Source organism: Chanodichthys erythropterus, chromosome 3, assembly GCF_024489055.1.
Source record: "Chanodichthys erythropterus isolate Z2021 chromosome 3, ASM2448905v1, whole genome shotgun sequence".
NCBI classification, from domain to species: domain Eukaryota; kingdom Metazoa; phylum Chordata; class Actinopteri; order Cypriniformes; family Xenocyprididae; genus Chanodichthys; species Chanodichthys erythropterus.
In genome coordinates this window covers 46,428,151-46,452,529 of record NC_090223.1, presented here as the reverse complement: position 1 = coordinate 46,452,529, position 24,379 = coordinate 46,428,151, and the positions used below count along the sequence as shown (strand labels likewise).

Below are 24,379 nucleotides of genomic sequence, written 5' to 3'. Positions count from 1 at the left end.
CACGCATGGGCGAATGATGTACGTATGCTATTTTTACCACAAAATCCGTCCCGACAGCTTTAAAACATAAATCGTTATTATAGATTTATCAAAGTGGATTGGGCTTAATGACATTTGGAAGATTTTTTTCACTCTTTCACTAATATGTTATCAAACAGATGTTACATACTGTAGCTTTAAATGAAGATTCAGATAATCATCTTTCTCATGTAGACAATCTGCCAATATTATAGCCGTTTAAGAATCAGAATCTCCGTCTTTCCATTGTAGTATTTAACATGAAGGAAAAAATGTAGCAATCGCTAGTGTGTGTGTGTGTATATGTATTCAAACTTGCTATCTCATTGTAAGTGAATCTTTTCAATCGGATCTTTCCAACGAACACTAAAATTTTCATAGTATTTGCACCTTTGCCCCATTTGTGTTTGCAGGCATTACAAAAATAACTTTTGACACTTTCAATTATGTTTTCAAAGTACAACCAGAAGTCTATCTTCTGACTGGGAGAAAAGAAAAAAAGGAAAAAAAAAAAAAAATCTTCATCCCACCAAGCTTTCATCAAAGAAGAACCAAGACCTATAATATCATAAAGATATACCTGTCCATCATCCGCAAATCAAAAATACACACAAACTACATGATGTCTGTTTGATTACTGAAAGATAATCTCCAGTAAATATGCATGTTCATGGGGTTTACTTGCACAATCCAGGCTGGCTCCCTTTAATCTAATATGCTCTTGACTATGTAGGTCTACTTGCTTTGTGAAGTGACTTGATGCTGTTGCAGACAGTAGATGTCAAGCTTGTGTTACAGGAATGCAGTTGTAGATAGATGCCTTGAGAATAATCTGTGGCACTACAACAGATGCCACGCTCAACTGAAGTCTCAAATGTGTATGTAAAACAAAACTTATGGACTTAATGATTATTTGAACAAATAAAAAGACTATATCATATGCGAGTAGTCATTTTATTACTTGTACACATACACACAAAAACGGTTATGAGGCCAGAACAACCCAGCTGTAAATCAGTTATGATACATACACATGCTTTTGCAGTTATTGAATAAAGTTCATGTGTAAAGGGCGTCCAAGGTTTTCAATCCATATAAATGATGACATGCTTTTGGCTCCAAAAGAAATAAATATCACATTTTCTATATGAAAACAGAATATTCTATTATGAACACATTCTGAGTCTCAAAGGAAGTCCAAAACTGATTTAATCTCTCCAACGATGCCCACATTGTAGATTGCAGCACTTGTAGAAAGTTGTCATTGGCTCATCAGCAGATCTAGTTTGAATCTGCATAAAGAAGGCCCTTGGGTGCTCACATTTTGGACAAGGTTCTTCAAGGAAAAATGAGAAAATGTTTTACTCAAAATAAATCATTTAAAAATCACCAGAATGTGTGAAAGTTATTACATTAGGATAATACACTGTCTTACCTGCAGTGGAATCCACATTTTCCCAAGCAGCAGAGCCCCCGAGAACATCATCAACCTCCTTCAGTTTGGGGTACTTTCTGTTATTTACCTGTCAGAATAATCGAGCATTATTTCAACGCACATCGGATATATATTATATCAGAAAGCTTTATGTTGGCAGCATCTCAAAAACCAGGGACCTACATCAACAGCGTTTTTGAGGGATGTTCTAATCAGGGTTTGAAATGAACTTTTTCACTCACACCAGCCAATTTGGCCATTCATAGTTTTAAATATATTTATTATGAAATCGTATTCTGAATTATTGAACTGAAAGCTTTTAATATTACAACATGTAATCTCATTGTTTGCAGCTACCATAAAAATAGATTTGAAAATAAAATATTCTCAGCAACTTTTTTTTTTTGGTTGCCATTTTAAAACCATTCTCCCAGTTTTCTCCCGCTTTTCTGAAAGCAACTTGCACTGAGTCAGTGCCATTGTTTTGTCTAAAGATGCACACCAGTAATGTTTTTTTCTTTTCTTTTTTTCCCCCTAAGGCACCTCACGGAAGAGGATTAGGGCCAAGCAATAATAAAAAAAATAAAACCATCTCGAGATTAAAGTTGTTAAATTTCAAGAAAAAAGTCGAGATAAAATGTTGAGAATAAACTCGTTAAATTACAAGTACAAATTCGTTAAATTATGAGAAAAATGTTGAGATAAAATGTTGAGAATAAAGTCATTAAATTACAAGAAAAGTCGTTAAATTGTGAGAACAAATTCGTAATTTAACAAATTTGTTCTCGTAATTTAATGACATTTTTCTCATAATTTAATTACTTTATTCTAAACATTTTATCTCAACTTTTTTCTAAAAATGTAACGACATTTTTCTCATATTTTAACGAATTTGTTCTTGTAATTTAACAACTTTTTTCTCAAAATTTAACGACTTTATTCTCAACATTTTATCTCGACTTTTTTCTCGAAATTTAACAAGTTTATTCTCAACATTTTATCTCGACTTATTTCTCTAAATTTAACGAGTTTTTTCTTGTAATTTAACGAGTTTATTGTCAACATTTTATCTTGACTTTTTTCTCGCAATTTAACGATTTTTTTCTCAAAATTTAACAAGTTTATACTCAACATTTTATCTCGACTTTTTTCTCGAAATTTAACAACTTCAATCTCGAGATGGTTTTATTTTTTTAATTATTGCTTGGCCCTAATCCTCCTCCGTAGCATGTTTATAAAAGCTACTTAAATGTCCAAATTGAACTAAGGCTTAATCCTGGCTTAATCTAAACCATGTCTGTGAAACTGGACCATAGTGTTTGAATTTTAAAGAAATTACACTTCTCGTCCAGTGTGCGACAAAATTGATTTGCTAATGTTGGAGGACACAATTTATTACACAAAATAACCTACCAAACTGGATAGGGAGTTAAGATGCATTACCCACCATGGATGATTTTAGAACCAGAGTTTAATTATAATACTAATCCAGAGGTCTTTTATCAACCTTTCTCAGGCCAGAAACCCTTGGTGGACAGAGAGAGTGGCAGTGTCCAAAACAGCATACTCTCTAAGTAGGTTCTTCATCTTTTGCATAAGTATTTACCTTGTTACAGTTAAAAAAGTATGTTTTACATACATAATACGGACATACTACTGTTATTGCCACCTACAATCAGAGCTGGGTAGTAACGGATTACATGTAATCTGGATTACGCAAACAGATTCCAAAAATCAAGTACATGTAATTAGAGTAAACTATTTAAAATACTCGTAATCCGTCTACAGTTACTTTTTTATGGATTACATATTATTTAAACAATGGCAGCAAGTTGTTCACAATTCACTGATTCTCCTAATTTTTCATTTTTATAAAGTTTATATTATTTCCATAATAATACTGCCACTTGTATACGTTTGTGATTCTTTGAGTTTTTCCGGCGGTGAGGGTGAGGGGTGAGGAATTGTGCAGAGAAATCAGAAACAACAAGAATATTTGTTTTTGTAATATATTTACAAAATTGTATTTTGAAGTATTAACTGTCCATACATTGCACTTTAAAAATAATCTGTTGAGGCTCTTGTTGGTGAATAGAATATATATTTTGGAATATAGATTTTTCTTTTTATCTGTCAAAACAGTACAAGATTATACTACAATATATGTGACATCAAATAACCCTTATTAGCACAAAAGTAATCTAAATGTAATCCAAAAGTAGTCAGATTACGTTACCAAAAATGTGTAATCTAAGAGATTATATTACCGATTACAAATTTTGTCATGTAATTTGTAATCAGTACAATTCATAAGCAATCTACCCAGCTCTGCCTACAGTTGTGTACTGTTTTTCGACTACTATATAGTAGTGAAGTATGCATTTATGGATGCAGCCACTGATATGAATGAATAAGAAATAAAATAAATATTTGACTCAAACTTATTTCATGTTGTATAAGAAAAGCTTACACAATGCTCACATATTACATGTATTTGAATGGAATACTCACATTGTTTAATGCAAATTTAGTGTGTTATAAAGTTAACCTTATCAAGTGTTCGAATCGAACTGTCACATCACTTCATCTTTTGATTTCATTCGAATCGAACGTTCAGATTATTTTTATGTGTTCCATTATCACGTGTTTCAAACCAAACACGTTTATATTTTGTAGTGGCAACTTCACACTTCTTACCTTCCTCGTGATGTTGTGCACATATGGACATGTATTACACGCAAACCTGAAGCATCTTTGTCCCTCCTCTACGATTAACACATTCCCACAAGTCGGGCAAAACAGAAGCATTTTCAGCGGTTATATGTAATACTGTATACCAAACACTGGTATTGCTGATTAAATTAAAGTTGGTGTTTACACACATTCACATCTCTAGTTTCTACAGGAAGCGTTTGATGATAAACGTGCATCACTATTATAGGCTCGATATGAAACATAGAACACAATGAAATATTGATTACGGGGTATAAATAGGGTATAACTTATTTGATATATACCAGGCAGTTTCATAAGATAAATAAAACTGTTAAATTAAAATATCAACATTTTAAGAATTGTGCAGCTAATACCAGAAATATGATACAGAAAATTACGCGGAACTAAAGTTTGGTGCATCATATACATGTTCCGACTCCGTGTTTGTAAAGATAGATGTGAAGAAAGCTGGAACGCAACAGCTTCAGCTTCATCAGAAAGATGCGGAGTGTATTATTTATAAACTCCATTTATATTCATTGTTAACTTAGGAAAGAACCTGACACTTTTATATTTGTCTTGTATTTCTGTATTTACTCTTAAAACAAGAAGTTTTCGCTTATCAGTTAAAAATGGATGAATTAAAGCAAGAAAACCTAAACAATGTCGACGTGGCTGATTTTGTGGAGAAAACTGGTGTAGATGAAATGAAAGAGGAGCAACAAGAAGAAGAAGAGGAGGATGAGGAGGCATTGCCACATTCTGAATTTCTTGACATCTTCGAGGAAGGACTGGCTCTAATTGTGCAGGACCCTTTACTGTGTGACCTGCCAATTCAGGTGTAACATCAAATAACAATCACATTTTTGTTTGAATAATGTTGAAATGAACTGTTTATTTTAGTATTTCAAAGTATTACTTACTTTATGCAGAAAATGTAGACTTTTTGTGCTCTCTGAAGTCTTTGTGTTCCACCTGTTCAGGTCACATTGGAGGAGGTGAACTCTCAGGTGGCTCTGGAATACGGTCAGGCCATGACTGTTCGCGTTTGTAAGGCTGATGGAGAAGTCATGCGTGAGTTTTCTTGGAGTCAGTCTGAATTGTTAAAGATTTATTGATTCTAACTGGAGCAAATCTCTTCACAGCTATTGTGGTTGTGCAGTCTGCTACGGTTCTGGACCTCAAGAAAGCCATTCGCAGATATATGGAGCTGAAACAACAGCGAGAGGGAGGTGTCAAGCACATCAGCTGGTAAGACATGAAAAATGTGTCAGGTATATGATTTTGTCAAATATTTTTTTCCTAATCTACTTATCTTCTCCAGGAAATACGTGTGGAGGACATTTCATCTGGTCTTCAATGGAGAGAAATTAGAAGATGACAAGAGAAAGCTGAAGGAGTGAGTGCTGTGAAAATTTTTATTCATTTGGTGCACAATTGTTGCTTTGAATTGCGATAATGATTTTTGATGTGATTGAATATGATTGTGTTTCCTCTATCCTCAGCTATGGGATCAGGAACAGAGATGAAGTGACTTTTTTGAAGAAATTGAAGAAAAAATGAACAGGGACAAATGCCAGTCCTCATGTATTGCTCTAATTTGTAAATAGTCAAGACATTTAAAAGAGTAGTTGACCCAAAAATGAAAGATTCTGTCATGATTTATTTACCCTCAGGTTGTTTCAAATCTGTATGAATTTCCTTTTTCAGTTGAACACAAAAGAAGATATTTTGAAGAATGACGGTAACCAAACAGTTGACGATAGCCATTGACTTTCATGGTATTTTTTTCCTTCTAGCTACCGTCAACTGTTTGATTACCAACATTCTTTAAAATATCTTTTTTTGTGTTCAACAGAAGAAAGAAATTCATACTTAAGGGTGAGTAAATGACAAATTGTTCATTTTTGGATGAACTATCCCTTTAAAACTCATTCTCATGGTGTTTCAAACCTTTTACACTGCTATTTTTCCATGGAACAAAAAAGGGAAAACATTGAAGATTTTTTGCCTCTGAATGCTTTTAACCTCTCTTTTCCACACAACAACACTTAAAGGGTTAGTTCACCCAAAAATGAAAATTCTGTCATTAATTACTCACCCTCATGTCGTTTCACACCCATAAGACCTTCATTCATCTTCGGAACACAAATTAAGATATTTTAGTTGAAATCCGATGTCTCCGTGAGGCCTCCATAGGGAGCAATGACACTTCCTCTCTCAAGATCCATTAATGTACTAAAAACATATTTAAATCAGTTCATGTGAGTACAGTGGTTCAATATTAATATTATAAAGCGACGAGAATATTTTTGGTGCGCCAAAAAAACCCAAAATCACAACTTATTTAGTGATGGCCGATTTCAAAACACTGCTTCAGGAAGCTTCGGAGCATTGTGAATCTTTTGTGTCGAATCTGCTGTTTGGAGCGCCAAAGTCACGTGATTTCAGCAGTTTGGCGGATTGACACGTGATCTGAATCATGATTTGACACACTGATTCATTATGCTCCAAAGCTTCCTGAAGCAGTGTTTTGAAATCGGTCATCACTATATAAGTCGTTATTTTGGTTTTTTTGGCGCACCAAAAATATTCTCGTCGCTTTATAATATTAATATTGAACCACTGTACTCACATGAACTGATTTAAATATGTTTTTAGTACATTAATGGATCTTGAGAGAGGAAATGTCATTGTTCCCTATGGAGGCCTCAGGAGCCATCGGATTTCATCAAAAATATCTTAATTTGATGAAGATGAACAAAGGTCTTACGGGTGTGGAACGACATGAGGGTGAGTAATTAATGACAGAATTGTCATTTTTGGGTGAACTAACCCTTTAAGTGACCACAGCTGTCTTAATTAAAAAAAAAAAAAAAAAAAAAAAAAAATCAGCGAAAGGAAAGATTTCCGGTGAATAACAACCTACGTTTCAGTTGTATGACTTCAGGAGATTCTGAATAGTGTACAAGCCATATGGGCTACTTTTATGGTGCATTTTTGTCCTCTTTGGAACTTGGCAGCTGTGGTCACCATGACCAAAAATGTACATAAATTGTGTTTTACTAAACACCAAACAAACAAACAAACAACCAACAACTAAAAAAACAAACCAACTGTCATGCAAATACAAGGACATCATGCAAGGTTGCAAATGTTGGCTAGGTCTGCTTAATGAAGACTCGTGTGTTATTAACATACACATTGTAGAAACACAAAACTACATCTGATTCACTGTAACTACATGTCTTATGGAGTGCTTTAAAGTCATATTTGTGGGATTTTGTGTATATTGAGCAAAATAATAAAATATGATACAAATAAGTTTTTAAGAGTGCAGTCTTTTCCCCCTTATTTTAATATAGTCTCACCAGATATACTGTAAAACTATACAGTTGCAGTCGTCGTGACATGACATGAATTTAGTAAAATACAGGTAAGCCACACACTTTAAATATTGTTCCTGTTACAGTTATATAACAGTATGACCAGCCTCCTATTTCCTTGATACTGCAATGTGAAGAGCGACTGATGAGAGGCTACTGCACACATGGGTAACTATTTATGTCAGATTTAACCACTTAAAACAGATGTTTACTGTCTATTCACATTGTAATTGCGCTGGGGTTCAGTAGTATTTTTCATATCAGGAAAGAAACTTTCTAATGAACGGTTCTGTATTCTTGACTAGACGCTCTCATTAAACTGTGAAGCATGTCTTTCAGAGAGGACACTATGAATGTTTGAGGCTCTCTGAGGTTTAAGTGAGCTACCTTCTCAACCCGCAACATGCCTCAACAATCTGATGAGCATTTGTCGAGTATCGATGAGGAGTTGAACAAGCTGTCCTTTCGCAGACAGCAGCTCACGGACCGACGGAATGTCCTGGCCATCCTCATCCAATTCAAGCGAAACAACGGCCAAAATGAGCACGGTTAGTACGATTAGATGGAACTATGTGATAGTTTACTGTTAACTAATTTACAAATGAAGCCAAAGAAACTGTGAAAGACAGTTGGAGTTTAATTTTTTTGAGATTATTTGTTATTCACATTAGATCTTTGTGACCAACAGAGTATTCCAAAGAAAGTGGAGAACTTCAAAAAATTGACGAGGAGCTTAAAGTTCTTTCTGACAGGAAGATTGAACTTGAGAGAGATCAAGAAGCGGGCTCTCATTTAATAGGTAAAATGAGGTTTACTATCTTTAAAAGTTTTTAGCCAAATATGCTCAAAACATTTGGAAATTGACCCATGTACTATTTAAAAGTAGGCTATAGTTGTCATACGTTCATATGTTTTTATTTTGCAGACACAACTAGGTCATCTAGCGTCGTGTTTGTGGACAACCCACCTTCGTTTCCAGGTTAGTACAGTTTTTTTAAGGTAACTTACAATAAGGTTCCTTTTGTTAACATTAGTTAACTACAATAGTTAACATGAACTTGGAACAATAATTCGAAAGCATTTCTTATCCTTTAATGTTAATTTCAGCATTACTAATATATTTTTAATTTATATTAGGCTATATATTCATATTATTTAATGAACATTAGCCAAAAACAATGGACTGTTGTATTAACTAACGTTAACAAAGATTAATAACAAATGTATAGCTCATGTTATAGTTACACATTAACTAATGTTTTTTTTTTTGTGTGTGTGTGTGTAAATTTTACAACATTGTATTTACATAGACAACTATGTAAATACAAAATACAACAGGAGAGCTACCTGAAAGCAGCTTTTGTTTGTTTTCTCAGCTCCGCAGGTTATTTTGGATGTAAAGCAACTTCCTCGACACTCCTCTCAGACACAGTGTCAGTTCTGCCGGCAGTTTGTAACCACTGAGGTCATGACCAAAGCTGGCAGTGTGACCTATCTTATGTGTTTTATTTCCATAGTTTTTTGGTGAGTTGAACTGTTGTCTGATATTTTACATTATTTGCTTTATTTAAAAGATTAGTTCACTTTTAAATAAACTTTCCCTGATCATTTACTCGCCCCCATGTCATCCAAGATGTTCATGTCTTTCTTTCTTCAGTTGAAAAGAAATGAAGGTTTTTGATGAAAACATTCCAGGATTTTTCTCCTTATAGTGGACTTCAATGGGCACCAAACGGTTGAAGGTCCAAATTACAGTTTCAGTGCAGCTTCAAAGGGCTTTAAACGACACCAGACGAGGAATAAGGGTCTTGTCTAGAGAAACGATCTGTGATTTTCGAAAAAAAAAAAATTAAATGTATATGCTTTATATAAACAAATGCTCGCCTTGCAAGTGCTTCCGCTTTCCACCTTCCCTATTCTACTTACGGAAGGAACGCAGTGCCAGTTGTTTGTTCCGTAAGTAGAATAGGGAAGGTGTAGGTCATACGGCGTAAACTTTTTGAAGAATACGAAAGTGCGGTTTTGGAAGCAAGTGCAAGGCGATCATTTGTTTATATAAAGCATATACATTTGTATTTTTTTCAAAAATGACCAATGGTTTCTCTAGATAAAACCCTTATTCCTCGTCTGGTGTCGTTTAAAGCCCTTTGAAGCTGCACTGAAACTGTCATTTGGACTTTCAACAGTTTGGTGCCCATTGAAGTCCACTATAAGGAGAAAAATCCTGGAATGTTTTCATCAAAAACCTTCATTTCTTTTCGACTGAAGAAAGAAAGACATGGACATCTTGGATGACATGGGGGTGAGTAAATTATCAGGAAAAGTTTATTTGAAAGTGAACTAATCCTTTAATCTCATTTACGTCCTGTATGTGATTACCATTATGTCTTTCTAACATACATGACATATTTGCGTTTTTGACCGTTTCTTATGCAGTTGTATTGCTGGCTGCTGTTTAATCCCATTCTGCGTGGATTCCTGCAAGGATGTCACTCACAAATGTCCAAAATGTCGCAGTAATATACACACGTGCAAAAAGTTGTGAGGAAAGGAACTCTAATAATGTCAGTTGAACTGAATCACCAGCATCTGAAGAATCTTATTTTTGATTATCGCACACAACAAGTGGCTGGAATTGTGTTGGATATGTCATCCTGACAATTTTACAGGGACAATCCCCATGGAATTACCTGTATGCCGCCTTACAGGATACAACTGTGAAATCTGATATTGTTTACTCTCTGCAGGGACCAAGCCAACCTTTCGGTTTGCCTTAAAACTTTCCAGAACTATCTAAACAGAAAGGAAAATGGAATATATCTGAATTTTCAGGGTGACTTCCCAGTCTTCTGGTTTGAACTTCAATGCTATGTTTTATTTTAGGTTATTTAAGCATTAAACTTTAACAGGAATGTAAAAAAATGGAAACAAGACGTAATACTATGAGACCAAATTCCTGATTGCTTTTGGATGTAATAGAGTATGAGTTCTTCAGCTGATAAAAAGGAATTCAAAATGATTATATCTTATTTTGTAGACCATAAGTTATGATCTTTCCTTTGAGAAAAATATTATCTCTGGTAAAATGTCAAATGTTAAGTTTATTTATTGTGTTGTTAGCTTGCTTTGGATCATAACTGAGGTTGTGCAGAGCTGGAACATGGTTCTGTGCTTTGGAGGGCCAAACAAGTAATTTCAGTGGGTTCAAATACAGAAACAATTTAATGATAAAAGGCTGTATATACAATAAAGATATGTACAAAGATAACCTCAAAAAATATTTACAGTTGCACAAATACATTTGTATAAAAATGTATATTGTAAAAATATATACACTGTGCAAAATACCAGGCATACGATCTACATCGCACTTCAAAGGGTTTCAAATATTTCTCTTCACTTCTTCATTACAAATAGCACTTACTCTGATGGACATGTTGAGAAAGAAAAAAGGTATACAAATAGGTTCCTCTGAGGTCTTGTGATAGGCTTTTGCTCCACCACGGGTCTTTTATTCTCAAAAAAATATTTATAAAGCCATAAAATATGTGTGGGGGAAAAATATATATGAGAACTGCATAAATGCAGTAAAATGGTATGTTTACAAAATAAAAAATCTTTGGGTCTCTGATAGAGACAAACTATAGTAATTACATTTCTAAATATAGAAATACATTCTTTCATTTTGACAACGTGTTTGGATATAGAAATGATTGTCTGAGTTCATATTCAGTACAAGGTCAAGTAAATGCATTATTTGGCATATTTTTACAAAGTGTCAAGGGGGAATTCTGTTATTATATCTGTCAAACGCTGCAAAAGAAGTGATACATCTAGATCCTCTACATTAGAGTGAAACATCTAAAGGAAGTGGTGATAAAAAAATTCATTCAGCTGTCTGTTTCAAAACGTTCCAGCAGATGTCGCTACATTGTCACATTTTATAGAAAAATCTCAACTCTAAAAGACATTTTGACTGAAAACTAATTCAATCTTACAAATAATCAGAGAAGATGAGGTTTAGGTACATTCACAAAGGCATATCACCTGCCAGCTACCTGCACTTCAGTGGTTATGTAGAAAGAAGCTCGAAATCTGTGAAATATAGTGAATTTAGGCCTCAGCAGTTCAAAGCAAACATCTACTGTGCTGCAGTAAAGAGTGACCAATCAAAACGCAGCTGCTCTCTCATGTCATTCTAATCGCCTTATATGAATATGGAAATTTCACTGGTCCAGTTTAGTGTTGTTTCCCTGGTCAAGGCACGCAACACAGCCAGTTCAGCTAGGCTGCAAGAGCTAAATCATGTCCACAATATCTCTACTCTTTTGTTAGAGATGATAATGGCCCCTAGTCTCCCTCCCTCTCTTTGGCCCCATTCTGGGTTTGGCAAGCAAAGCTCTGACCTTCCCCAGTCCACTCACTAGATCAATTTGAATGTTTTATACATTAAATGTTATCAGTTAGCTGCCACAATTTCGAGTACCCTAATGCAATGGCTAACAGCTCGCTGACCATGGAAATTGATAGTGAATGTGACACTAATCAGGTTCCTTCAATGAAGGTGACCACATTTTGAACAATTACCATGGTGCAGTTTTCATTAAAAACTGTCTAACATATGCAAACTCTGTGTTAAAAGGGATACTTCACCCAAAAATTATAATTCTGTCATTTACTCACCTTCACGTTGTTATAAACTTGCATGGTAAGATATTTTGAAGAATGCTATCAGCTGTTTTTGTAAATATTTTTAAAGGATTAGTTCACTTTCAAATGAAAATTAGCCTAAGCGTTACTCAAAGCCATCCAAGGTGTATATGACTTTCTTCTTTCTGATGAACACAATCGGAGAAATATTAATAAATATCCTGACGCATTCAAGCTTTATAATGGCAGAATGCGTCACCAAATGTGTATGAGCTGAAGAAAGTGTCTACATCCACATCCATCCATCATAAATGTGTACTCCACACGGCTCCGGGGGGTTAATAAAGGCCTTCTGAAGCGGAACGATGTGTTTGTGTAAAAAAAAAATCCATATTTAACAAGTTATGAAGTAAAATATTTAGCTTCTGCCAGAACGCCTTACCTGTAGGATGTAGCGTAAGCTTTTTGACCTGCTAGAGTTTTACACATTCTTCGTAAGTTTTTAATTTAATGCCAACGTTAAGGTTCTTGATGCCATATTCAGTGCAATATTTATATGCATACATTGATAAATGTTTTGATGCGAGAGTGAGTGAAGACTTAATAGTCAATCTGTTCATCATACAAAGTGATGCTGCCACTTTGGAATATACTAATCAAGTCGTATGGATTAATTTTACGCTACCGTTATGTCCTTTTTATAGCTTTGTAATTTTGTAACTCTGACTTTTTATGGACCAAACAGCTGAAATAGCTTCAAAACATCTTTTGTGCTCCACAGAAAAAAGATACAAGTTTAGAAAGACATGAAGGTGAGAATATTCAATTTGGATGAACAATCCCCTTCGATTCTAAAACTAGAGAGTATCAGGACTACGTAAATAGTAAAGGCACAATGACTGTGTGTATAATTCTTACTTTCCCCAAAATGTGTGAAATGAATCTAATATATAGTCAATTCAAAGAAATTATACTTATCACAATCTAAAAAAAAACTACATTCTATCATTTCTATATAATATAGGCCAGCAGTTTCAAAGACTGCTTCAAAATAAGAAAAAGCAGAAGGTCACTGCCTAAATATATAGGTGAAAAAAAAGTCTCTCTTTTTCTGCCTTGAAAGGTGTTGGTGACAAAAACAGCAAACAAACCTGCACTTGTAGGCACAAATGAGAAAAGCTAATGCTAAGCTATCAATGGTCACATCTGTTTAGAATGCACAGAGTATCACTCCAGATCCACAGATGCCAAGACGTGAGTCTGTTAGTGGTCCCTCAGGGTCATCAGATCTTTTCAGAATGTCTCCGATCTTGATCCCTTTGTGAGCTCAGTCCCAGTGTAACTGTAGATCAGTCGAGTCCAAGAAATCAGATGAAAAGACTGTTGGAGAGGAGATCCCAGCAGGACCTGGGATCGTAAGGTCCAACCACTCCATGTTATCAAGGCCGGTGTCTTGTAGATGGAGGGTGGAGGACGGTGTGTCAGTGAAGGTCAGATCTGAAGTGTCCATGGGGGAGTGGGGGCGCTCCAGCAGCTGGTGTTTGAGCTCCTCCATCAGTCTCTGGGACTGCGGCTCAGCGTCCTCCAGCAGGGCCTCCAACTGGTTATCGGAGGCCAGGGCCACTAGGCTGGGTGGAGGCGCTTGGGTCTGAGTTGGCGTGCGGGCAACGTGTATCTGCGGGGGAGGACGTGACAGCACTGTGTTGATCGGCAGGGTGGTGATGTTTACTGTCACTGGCAGATGTTTATCGAGAGAAGGATCATGCCTGGCCAGAGGGGATATTTCTGGGAGGGAAAGCACAGAAAATGGTTTAGTTCTTCAAATACATTGTAGCTAAAACCAAAGACATGTTCTTTTCACAGTTCTCACCTCCACTCTCAATCAAAACGTCAAACAAATCATCCATGTGCTGACTGGTGGCAGTGGGAACCTTTACAGAAGAATATGAGGTATTAAAACAATGGTAAAATGTTCAAAATACATTTAAAAGTATGCAACATTCAAGTGGAGTTGGAAATATCATCATTTCAAGTTGTTTCTGTTGTTTCATGGTTAAAAAAGAAACGGAATAGACAGAACAAACACTACTGGAGACGGCAACAATGATAGACACAACTCTAGTTTAAACAAATCCTAAGACATCTTTGTCAGTCATAACTTCTGGAGAGAAATGGCGCAGACACTGGATAAAGATGAAACTTCCTAGTGTGCATTCTACTGCTTGTGTATGCTATCAAATGGAGTCTACTTGCTTAAGTTTAAATTACCTGCATTGTGGCTTGTAGACCTCTGGTCTGTTTGACGGCCTCCTCGTAGCGGGGTGGGTCTTTGCTCTTTGGGCTGAGGTGATTGGGAAACGTTGATGGCTGAAGGATATAGTTGAGCTGACAAGGTGAGGGAGGCTGAACAAAACATATTTAACTTTCAAACTGTGTAATATGGGTAATGAGCTAACAGTGTAATATATAAGGATAAAATGGAGCACTAGACAACACAGAAAGAGTACACACATGTCAGCATGTTTCTATCACTGTCACCTTTTTCCAAGTCATCCAATCACAGTGGAGAAGGGGTGGGACAAATACCACACTGACCAACCGTCAATAGAGGGGAAGTTAACATTGCTGGTCTCTAAATATTCACGTATGTACCAGATGTCTGTATATCTCCCACATTATTAATATGAAAAAATTATGCTTGGAGGAACAGTTCCTCCAAGGGTCTACCAGCTAAAATGCTGCACCTCCAAAGCGCTCTCAAGCACTGGACATTTTCAGCTGACAAAAAACACTTTGGTAGACATATGACCATACAGAACAGACTTCTGTGAATAGAGAGTTAGTCTTACTTTGTTCATGGGTCCATTTGGGGTTGTGTGTCTGGGCGAGACTCTAGGCGAGTTGTTGAGAAAGCACTGGGGCATGTCTGCCATGGGCTGGTTCTGGTTCTGCCTGTACTCAAACCCAGAAGGTGAGCTTCCACACAGGGGTAGAGCCTGCAAACACATGCATCAGAAGGCAGAATTAGGCCCAGTGCACAGTGCGAGGAAGAAAATGTTTGTATATCAGTGTGTAAACAGAGGCCTCTTGTTCTTGAACCAACTCCCTGTCTTCTTGATAAGTGCTCTTTCTGATTTTCTCTGTACTCTCTACTTCTGTCACCTATTTATTCAGGTCTGTGTTTGATGTTGCTGAGCGGGTAATGCATCACCTGAACTCAACTGCTATTGCCAGGGCAACATCAGAGATAAGTACAGAACACATTGCAGGCCTCAGAAAGGCTTTCCATTTCAACCTACGTGCCAAATCAGAGAGAAATGCGTCTGGGCCTTGTCATCACAATAGTGAGCTGAACTGGATTTATGAAGTGTCGGAACACTGAGAGCAAAAGTAAAGGTTAAGATCTACGAGCACCCTAAAGTATATATGCTTAACAACACAACTTAGAGCACACAATGAATTTCTAATTGTTGTATGACTGTTATAATTTTACTGTGATGTAAAATGGTATCAGTTGTGATTTGTGGTGTCTTTTTAATTTTAATTATGCATAACACACATCCTAATTACCTTGTTTGTCTAAAATACTGTATATAAGAATTAGTGGTTGACTAATATGGACTTTTCTATGGCCAGGGCATTGCTAATGTGTATTAAGTGGATGTTAGCATACCCATGAAGGTGCTAGGGTAGACTATATTGTTTATTTTAGTTTGGTTGTTTGAGTGGCAGTTACCATGCAGTTTGGGGTAGTTGCTATAATATTTCAAATTTATTTATTTTTTTTTAAATAGTTGTGTGTCTGGGCCAAAACGTTCCACTTGAACAAACCACAAAGACTACAGCCAACTAGCATGTATGTTCTGTGCCTGTGTGAGAGGAAATATCTCTCCATACCAGCAGTTGGCAGTAGTCTGAATCCGTCATTCAATAATGGAAGCTGGAAGAGCTAGGACTGTGGATTCAGGCCCTTTCCCAAATGGCACACTTCATGTGCACTTTCGGACTTGTGGACTTATATTGGCCACTGTGTGCGCATGTCCATAAAGTCCACGAGACTGTAGGGCAGAGGTTCCCAACCACATTCCTGGAGGCCCCCCAACACTGCACATTTAGCATGTCTCCCTAATCAAACACACCTTATTCAAGTCATCAGCTTATTAGTAGAAACTCCAACACCTGAAATGGGTGTGTCAGACAAAGGAGAAGTGCAAAATGTGCCGTGTTGGGGGGCCAACTTGGTTGGGAACCACTGCCATAGGGTGTCCCATTTGTCATTTTAGCTTTCAGAAGGGTGCTCGCGAGCGCCCCCCTTTGTTTCTGCAAGCTATGCAGAAGACTTCTACCCGACAGTCAAAGCGGCATTAAACAAAGTACAAAGTTCCTTGACTTGTCACGCACTAATCTGAACAGCCAATCAGAGTGATCTCTTTTACCAATGGGCTATGCCACCGATTCAGTATGCTTAATTCACTCTTTGCCAGGAGTTTGATTGGCAGGCGATCTGACCAATCATAACGCAGAATCTGCCATTTTGTCCAACAAACAAACCAGACAGGAGAGTTACATGAACATCAGAGGGTATGTTGTCACATTATAGATGTCTTTCAGCAGTTGAAACAAACGTCTGATGTTCATTCATGTTTTTTTGTGCTATAACTAGTAGTAAAGAGATTATTGGTTCATGAGCCACTTGAACTGAGACAATACAGCGTTCTGTCAAGCCACATTAAAGAGCCACATAAATGTATTTATTGTTTGAATTTCTTAAAAACAAAATGACACGATTTGACAGCTGAGACTTTGTTTCATACCAAAAATAACCTGCTCTGTCTTGTCTTTCAGTGCATTGTCAGTCTCCTCTTTGCTCTGCAATGTATTTTTCACTGCGCAAAATATGATGGGTAGTATGAGAGTTACTGATGGAGGTGTGAACCTACTGCAAAAACTAGGCTGATACATGCTCAATGATGGGCCAATATTGGTCGAAGGACAACGTTTAGATGTTATGTCACAGCCTTAAGCCAGTTACCATTCAGTAGTTAAAGGATTAGTCCACTTTTAAATAAACTTTTCCTGATAATTTACTCACCCCCATGTCATCCAAGATGTCCATGTCTTTCTTTCTTCAGTTGAAAAGAAATGAAGGTTTTTGATGAAAACATTCCAGGATTTTTCTCCTTATAGTAGACTTCAATGGGCACCAAACAGTTGAAGATCAAAATTAGTTTCATTGCAGCTTCAAATTTTTAAACACAATCCCAGATGAGAACCCATCGCTCATTTTCTGAAAAAAGTTTTAACCTTAAATGCTCATCTTGAACTAGCTCTCTTCTTCTTCTCCTCTATTTGAATTCCAGCAGTGTAGACACTGCTAAGCGTATTACTGCCCTCCACAGTCCAAAGTTGAACTAATTTTTATATGCAATATTCTAGTTCAATAGTATATAACAATTAGTTCAAACTTTGACCTGCGGAGGGCAGTAATACACTTAGCAGTGTCTACACTGCTGGAAATCTAATAGAGGAGAAGAAGAGAGCTAGTTCAAGATGAGCATTTAAGGTTAAAACGTTTTTCAGAAAATGAGCAATGATTTCACTAGATAAGACCCTTATTTTTCATCTGGGATTGTGTTGAACAATTTGAAGCTGCAGTGAAACTAATTTTGATCTTCAACTGTTTGGTGCCATTGAAGTCTACTATAAGGAGAAAAATCCTGGAATGTTTTCATCAAAAACTTTAATTTCTTTTCAACTGAAGAAAGAAAGACATGGACATCTTGGATGACATGGGGGCGAGTAAATTATCAGGAAAAGTTTATTTAAAAGTGGACTAATCCTTTAAGAGTGTTCAGAGTGGTTGCAAAGACATTGTTATATGAGTACTAAATTGTTTTTAGTGCTCGATAACACACTCGCTAGATGAAAATCACACAAGGAGTGATTTTCTCACCTGAGGTGGAGATGGTGTCTGATTTGAATGCTGTTGCAACATTGTATTATTGGACGTCTGTGTTTGTAGAAGTGGCGTTTGTATGATGCTTTGAGCCAAACTGGGCATTGTTGTTTGGAGAATGGTCTGCGCCTGCAAAGTAAAAAGAAAAACTCTAAATAAGATACGAAATTTTCTTCACTGTAAATAGAACTGGCATATCATAAATGTTAAGAGACCTGTGTGCTGACAGGGTTGCTGGGCAGGCTGATAGGCAACAGAATTTGTGTGGCAGGCTGAGTGTTGATCAGAGTCTGCTGATGCAGCACTTGAGGGACTTGCTGGGTGTTGATATAGAACTGCTGTACTGGGGTGTGGTGCATCTGGCCATGAGGTTCTTCCTGTTTCACACCTGTAGTTTGTGGCAGGGGACTCCGCTCAGAGTTGCAGCTAGGGGAGGCGCCGTTCTCCACTTTGACCTGGATTGATTGATTGGGTTCAGGCTGCTGCCTTCCACCTTGCTGACTCCTTTTCTCCACCTCCAGCTGCATTTTAAGCTCCTCCACCAGCCGCTGCTCCTGCTCCAGCTTACGCATCAGCTCCTCAATCTGACGCTCCTTCTCATGGAGGCGCTGGTCTTTTTCTGACACCTTGATGTCCATGGTCATGTCTTCAGGAGTGGGTTTGAGGGGTGAGGTGCCTGTCGGAGGGTGGGCTGGAGACAAAGTGCATTGAGCTTTGGTGGGACTGTCTCTGCTGTCCTCCATACTGATGTTGGCGGCCTCAAACCTCTCAGGAGACACCGGTGGAGTTGTGCTCATGCCTTCGGGGTGCAAAGCAGTTTTGGAGATGTTTGAATCCAAGGTTGTAGCAGGCTGAGAGCTCTCCTGGTGGGCCTTAAGCCTTTCTATGAGGTCTGTCTTAGTGCCGGACACAGGAAGTCCACGCAATTTCAACTCCATCTTAAGCTCAGCCACCTAGAAGACATAAGAACAACTGTACTTCTGCACATTTATCTATTTTATGAGGGGAAAAAAAAGATGATTGGGCATATTACCCACCTTCATCTCATCTAAGTTGGCAGGCAGAGACCCAGTTTTACGACTGGTCATGGTGTTGTTGGGACGTGACGGAGCCGCACTCGGCAGAGACACCATGATGGGAGAAGGAAGACTAGGGCTGGTGCTCAGGGTAATGTTGGGGCAGCTGTTCTGACTCTCAGCTACTGTCCTGCAGAGGAGTATGGGGCATTTTAAATGCAATGGGAACTTCCTGTTCCCTCATCATTCACAATAAGCAGCCCTTCTACACAATAGAAGCAGAGGTATATCTTGCGGCAACAGGAGCCAAAAGGGAAAATAATGTGAGGAACTGCCGTACCACAGCTGGGGTGATGACAGGTCTGTTAGACAAGATTAATAGGTGAAATCATTATTTAAAGGCTATCGCTCATAGCACACAACGCTAACATTCCTTTCTGAGTTGCGTACTTCTTTTTCAAAAAGCAATCAGGCTCAAAATAAATCCTTTTAGTGTCAGAGCTGAAACTGATATATCAGAATCATATGCAATTGCACTAGTCTGTAACCGATGTTTATGTAATACTTTAAAAATCAGCAAAAGGGTTATATAAATCAAATTTATTATGAAACAAAAAAGCAAAAAACTATTATGCACATAGTTTAGTCCTATTCAGTGTCTACTCTGTGCCTCATGTATTTATTAAATGGAGCATCTCTTGTGCCTGTCCAGCAATAGTCAGCAAGCAATTTGCTCCATTTAAAGTTATCTGCACTTCTCAGACAAGTACGAGGTATTTCTGCTCACTCAGTGAAATGTGAAAAATGTCCCTTTGCAAAATGAAACCCACATTTTGGGCGATCGAATCACAAGCAGACGAGGGAGACACATACCCGGTTACACCTGGTATTTTAATCTGTCTCTTTTGTCCACTCTCAACCACTTCTGTCCTGATTTCTTCAAGGGGAGGGTCTATGTGCGGGTAAATGTGTGAGTTTTTTGGACAAAATAAGATGGAAAAACACGCAGAGAGCAAGACGCCGAACATGGTGAGTGTGTGTTAGAAATTAGGAATGAATGAGAGAACATTTTGCTTGGTACGTTTTTTTTTTTCTTCAACACAAACTTGAGTCTCCAGCCAACAAAGTTTAAATCCTGTCTGGCTAGCGCACTTGCCATAATGTTTATGCATTAGGTGGAGAGTAGGCGGTCATTTGACCACATGAGCGTCTACACCACAAAAGCAATCCGGTCAAATGTGTTTTCAGCTACCTCTGGAAGTGGTCAAAAGTGGACAAGCTCAAAACGTTTTAGACCCCGTTTAAACCTGTATTCAGAGTCGTCCAAAACAACCAAAATGCATCTTAATACCAGGTGTAAACAGGGCTTAAGAGAGCACTGTATGACAGGGATGCAAAACTCAGTTCCTGGAGGGCCATAGCCCTGCAGAGTTTAGCTTCAACATTAATTAAACACACCTGATCCAGCTCATCAAGTCCTTCAGGCTTGAAACTACAAGTATGAGTGTTGGAGCAGGATTGGAACTGAACTCTGCAGGACAGTGGCCCTCCAGGTGTTTTGCACCCCTGAAGTATGATTTCTAAAACTGGTATAGGGTTACTTGTGATATACACACATATATGATGCAATTCATATCATCATGTATGACGCAATACCAGTTTTGCCAAAAAAAAAAAAAAGTAAGTACTTTCCAAACCCAGTCATAGATTTATTCATAGATCCAGTCAAAAATTAAACTGAGATAATTTCCTTTTATCACTCACATATTCTCTGTGATTCCCAAGTATATCCCAATAGCATATCTTTTAATCTAGAGCCAATTAACAATTTTAAGCATCATTTTTGTTCTCATTGACCCAGAATTAGTTAAGTTTGACTATATTTATTTTTGTCTGTAGACCAATGTGATCAGTCTGTTCAATGTGCACAGAAGTCTTTTTGCAATAGGGAATAATCCATTTCTAACATTTACAGATGTATTGGAGGAAAACACATTAAACAAATCTAGTTTTAAATAAACCATTAAATATAGTTGTGGGCTGTCCACTTTTCTTGCAAGCAATGTGTTTTTTTCCCCCAGAAATGTGTTTTTCCATTCATGTAAAATGACGTCGCTGACAATTTTCCAAATAATAAATATTGAAATATTGTTTTTGATTATTTATTATTATCAATAGTTTGTAGCAGCCCCATTATTATTATTCTTATTGCAGAAAAAAAGAGAGACTATTCCTATGTATCTAGATATAGACAGAATATTATGACTTCCAGATAATATTCAACATATTATACTTATTTAAAACATTATATTACATACTATGTGAATTATTAAATGATAAAATCGCCTTTTCATGCTGAGGTCAAAGTGACACATGGAGCTTGTGATTAAGGGGTGCATGTCATGTGAAAGGGCCTTAAATGTTGGAAACTATATTGGAAGTGTGACACATACTTGAGTGGTGCTGGTAATATGGTCTGGTAGTTGTAATGCTGTTGTTGTTGGCTGAGAATCTGGAGCTGCAGGAACTGCTGCTGTTGTTGAAGAAGCCTGGCATATGCAGAGTCCATCGGGGCTTCATTGGGTTCCTGCTTTTGGTCAGGCGGGATATACTGGTGATACTTAAGCTTCTTAATCCGCGGTTTGGGTTCTTTATTCTTCTTGCTTCGACTCTTGTCACTGGACTGTTTGGGCTGGCTTTGCTACATGGAAACAAGTGCGGAAGAATTTAACAAAAGGTGTCACCTGAAATCACACAGCAAACATACTGACCGCAGTCAACACCCTGCTGCATTGGAATTATTTCACCAGTCTGTTTGATTTGTGATTTCAGCTGATTCCCATAATGTTTCAACTGGCTCAGTTTTCTTGCTAACAAGAGATGTCAGCACTATGAGAATACCAGGAGCTGAGTGATTTGTGGGCAAAACCACAAGTTTGCAACTCTGGTGAATAGGTGGGACATGTATGAACATCTACCTAAAATCACAGGAAGAGGAAACAGGATGTGTGGAGGGGACATGACCCTCATTGTTCCTAAATATTGAGTCACAGGATACACATGAAAATGGTCTGGCTTCTGAGGAAGGGAGTTGAAAGCCATCAGGATGTAATAACACCATTTCAAGCCGGCTTATGTGTGCACAGGTTTCCCAAAGCACCATTGGAAGAGAGGTCAGCAGTGACCCTCTGTCATGTAGTAAATATGCAGAGTATGCTTTGAAGGCTTGGATTATGATAAATGCACAAGTTATTGCCTGACTCCTGTTTCTATGTCACCAGCTTCAGTTTGTTCTTCTGTGCATTATGAGTGTGAATGTTTCACTTGACCTCCAATTGAAGACAGAAGGCGGCTGCTAGCACTTGTAGCTCTGCATCTGCTGCTCTTCTAAAACTGATTTGGCCTAAGATACGTTTGACAAGTTGTTGTAAACAACCTTTTCAGAGTGACAAACAACAGCTCTACTGCTCTCCTGTCTTTACACTGTGGTACAGAATGTTTTTGGCTAAAGATTTACACTACTGTTCAAAAGTTCAGTACGATTTTTTTTAAAAGAAATGAATACTTTAATTCAGCAAGGACACATTAAATTGATAAAAAATGACAGTAAAGACATTTATAAATGTAATTTCTATTTTAAAACTAGAAAGTAAAGTTTGTTGGGACAAACTTTTATGTTGGCTTGTCTGAAAGTTTGAGAGTTTTATAAGCAAATTCCTAGCATGATTTATGATGTTGTTGCCTGCATCTAGTATTATTTTGCTAACATGTTTGTAGCACGTTTTATACACTGCTAGCATGAATTAGCATGTTTCAAGCATTTGAACATGTTACTAGCAGCATGAATTAGCATGTTACTAGCATGTCTTACTAATTCACTAACATGTTGTTAAAATGTTTTAGCACATTGCTAGTATGTTTTAACATGTTAGTAGCCTATGTTTCAGCATGTTGAAAGTATGTTTTAGCATGTTGCTAGCATTATGTAACACATTGTTAGCATGAATTACCACACTTATAGCATGATATAGCATGTTTCCAGCATATAGAGGGTATGCATAGACATCACTTTTCCCTCAGCTGGACTGAGTGGCAAAAGAACCTGCTGCATGACTGGGTTTAAAAGGGGAAACTGCGAAAACGCGAGTAAAACTAACAATTACACTAAAGATTGGGCTCGAAAGTGTCCTTACAACTTGTCAAATAAACTAATCCATAGATATTGGCATGCAGCCAGGAGTCGTGTTTCCTGACATTTATATGTGCCTGATTTTGATGCCGGGGAAATACATAAAGCAAATTTGCCTGTGAACGCTTTATATAAATACAATATAAGTAGGTCTAAATCTGAGTAATAACTTATATCAATGTTATTTATATGATCATATCGTCCAGCCCTAAAACTTGTATAGTTTTTGTCAGTTTATTAAAAAACACCCAATTATGCAGAATATAAGATGGTAAATATTTGAAGAGTTGTCAACACAATATATAACAATACAATATATACGGTATGATTTCATTTTTGACACAAAATGATAACTGCGAAACATGTTTTTTTGCCTGGAGTCCAGTTGTTATGTGAATTGCAGCGATCCATTTGCGTCTGTAAAAATATACCTCAGATTTTGTGTCAAAACTATTTGTACAGTCAGTCGCAAAGCTCTTTCCCATTTTGGATGTGTTTTGTGTGTTTTTCGCGGCATTCACGCTGAAAACCAATGCTGCCACTCTTTTTTTTTTGCCACTCAGTGGACGTGAACGCAGTTATAATGGTTGATGGTGTTGTCACATGCATACCCTCTATTTTAACACATAGCTAGCATGAATTTGCATGTTCTTTTTAACTTTCTATTCATCAAAGTATTCTGAAAGAAAATGTTTCTTGATCATCAAATCATTATATTAGAATGATTTCTGAAGGATCATGTGACACTGAAGACTGACAGAGTAATGATGCTGGAAATTCAGCTTTGATCACAGGAATAAATTAGCCTACATTTTTTACAACATTAAAATAGAAAACAGTTATTTTAAATTGTAATAATATTTCACAATATTACTGTTGTACTGTATTTTTGATCAATTAACTACAGCTTGGTGAGCAAAAGAGACATTAAAAACTGTAACTGTACTTTTGAATATAATCTGTAGTCAAATCTCTTTAACAATAATTTTTTTAATCAGTTTTTTTTTTCAATGA

General features: G+C 37.1%; 3 protein-coding genes across 8 annotated transcripts in view; 1 reads left to right on the top strand and 2 right to left on the bottom strand.

The window, feature by feature from the left end:
- Nucleotides 1-1,216: 1,216 nt before the first annotated feature.
- Nucleotides 1,217-4,382, bottom strand: polr3k (polymerase (RNA) III (DNA directed) polypeptide K). The gene is made up of 3 exons (XM_067382521.1): nt 4,151-4,382; nt 1,454-1,541; nt 1,217-1,354 (listed from the first exon to the last, which is right to left on the bottom strand). Exons 1-3 carry the CDS (start codon nt 4,259-4,261, stop codon nt 1,227-1,229), a joined length of 327 nt encoding a protein of 108 aa, XP_067238622.1. The 5' UTR covers nt 4,262-4,382; the 3' UTR covers nt 1,217-1,226.
- A 231-nt stretch (nt 4,383-4,613) lies between these two features.
- snrnp25 (small nuclear ribonucleoprotein 25) lies at nt 4,614-6,313 on the top strand. The gene is made up of 5 exons (XM_067376180.1): nt 4,614-5,007; nt 5,152-5,242; nt 5,314-5,419; nt 5,493-5,567; nt 5,674-6,313. Exons 1-5 carry the CDS (start codon nt 4,801-4,803, stop codon nt 5,729-5,731), a joined length of 537 nt encoding a protein of 178 aa, XP_067232281.1. The 5' UTR covers nt 4,614-4,800; the 3' UTR covers nt 5,732-6,313.
- Nucleotides 6,314-10,782: 4,469 nt separating this feature from the next.
- The window catches only part of mrtfbb (myocardin related transcription factor Bb), a 54,098-nt gene continuing 40,501 nt past the window's right edge, over nt 10,783-24,379 (bottom strand). For 5 of the 6 annotated variants that reach the window (XM_067382513.1, XM_067382512.1, XM_067382516.1 and 2 more), the window contains 8 exons: nt 21,630-21,877; nt 19,198-19,366; nt 18,376-19,113; nt 18,158-18,289; nt 15,054-15,200; nt 14,473-14,607; nt 14,075-14,135; nt 10,784-13,989 (listed from right to left, as the gene is read on the bottom strand). In XM_067382513.1, coding sequence (XP_067238614.1) covers nt 13,532-13,989; nt 14,075-14,135; nt 14,473-14,607; nt 15,054-15,200; nt 18,158-18,289; nt 18,376-19,113; nt 19,198-19,366; nt 21,630-21,877 — 2,088 coding nt within the window. In that variant the 3' untranslated portion in view covers nt 10,784-13,531. Of the gene's footprint in view, nt 13,990-14,074; nt 14,136-14,472; nt 14,608-15,053; nt 15,201-18,157; nt 18,290-18,375; nt 19,114-19,197; nt 19,367-21,629; nt 21,878-24,379 lie in introns of all 6 variants that reach the window. The other variant, XM_067382514.1, reaches the window with a different exon arrangement.

Excerpts from the sequence above, each read along its gene's own strand:
- polr3k (XM_067382521.1), bottom strand. The coding sequence starts at position 4,261 with ATGCTTCTGTTTTGCCCGACTTGTGGGAATGTGTTAATCGTAGAGGAG. Across the intron at positions 1,542-4,150 it reads TGCACAACATCACGAGGAAG|GTAAATAACAGAAAGTACCC; the intron begins GTAAGAAGTGTG and ends TTATTCTGACAG. Across the intron at positions 1,355-1,453 it reads AAATGTGGATTCCACTGCAG|AACCTTGTCCAAAATGTGAG; the intron begins GTAAGACAGTGT and ends TTTTCCTTGAAG.
- snrnp25 (XM_067376180.1), top strand. The coding sequence starts at position 4,801 with ATGGATGAATTAAAGCAAGAAAACCTAAACAATGTCGACGTGGCTGAT. Across the intron at positions 5,243-5,313 it reads GGCTGATGGAGAAGTCATGC|CTATTGTGGTTGTGCAGTCT; the intron begins GTGAGTTTTCTT and ends ATCTCTTCACAG. Across the intron at positions 5,420-5,492 it reads GGTGTCAAGCACATCAGCTG|GAAATACGTGTGGAGGACAT; the intron begins GTAAGACATGAA and ends TATCTTCTCCAG.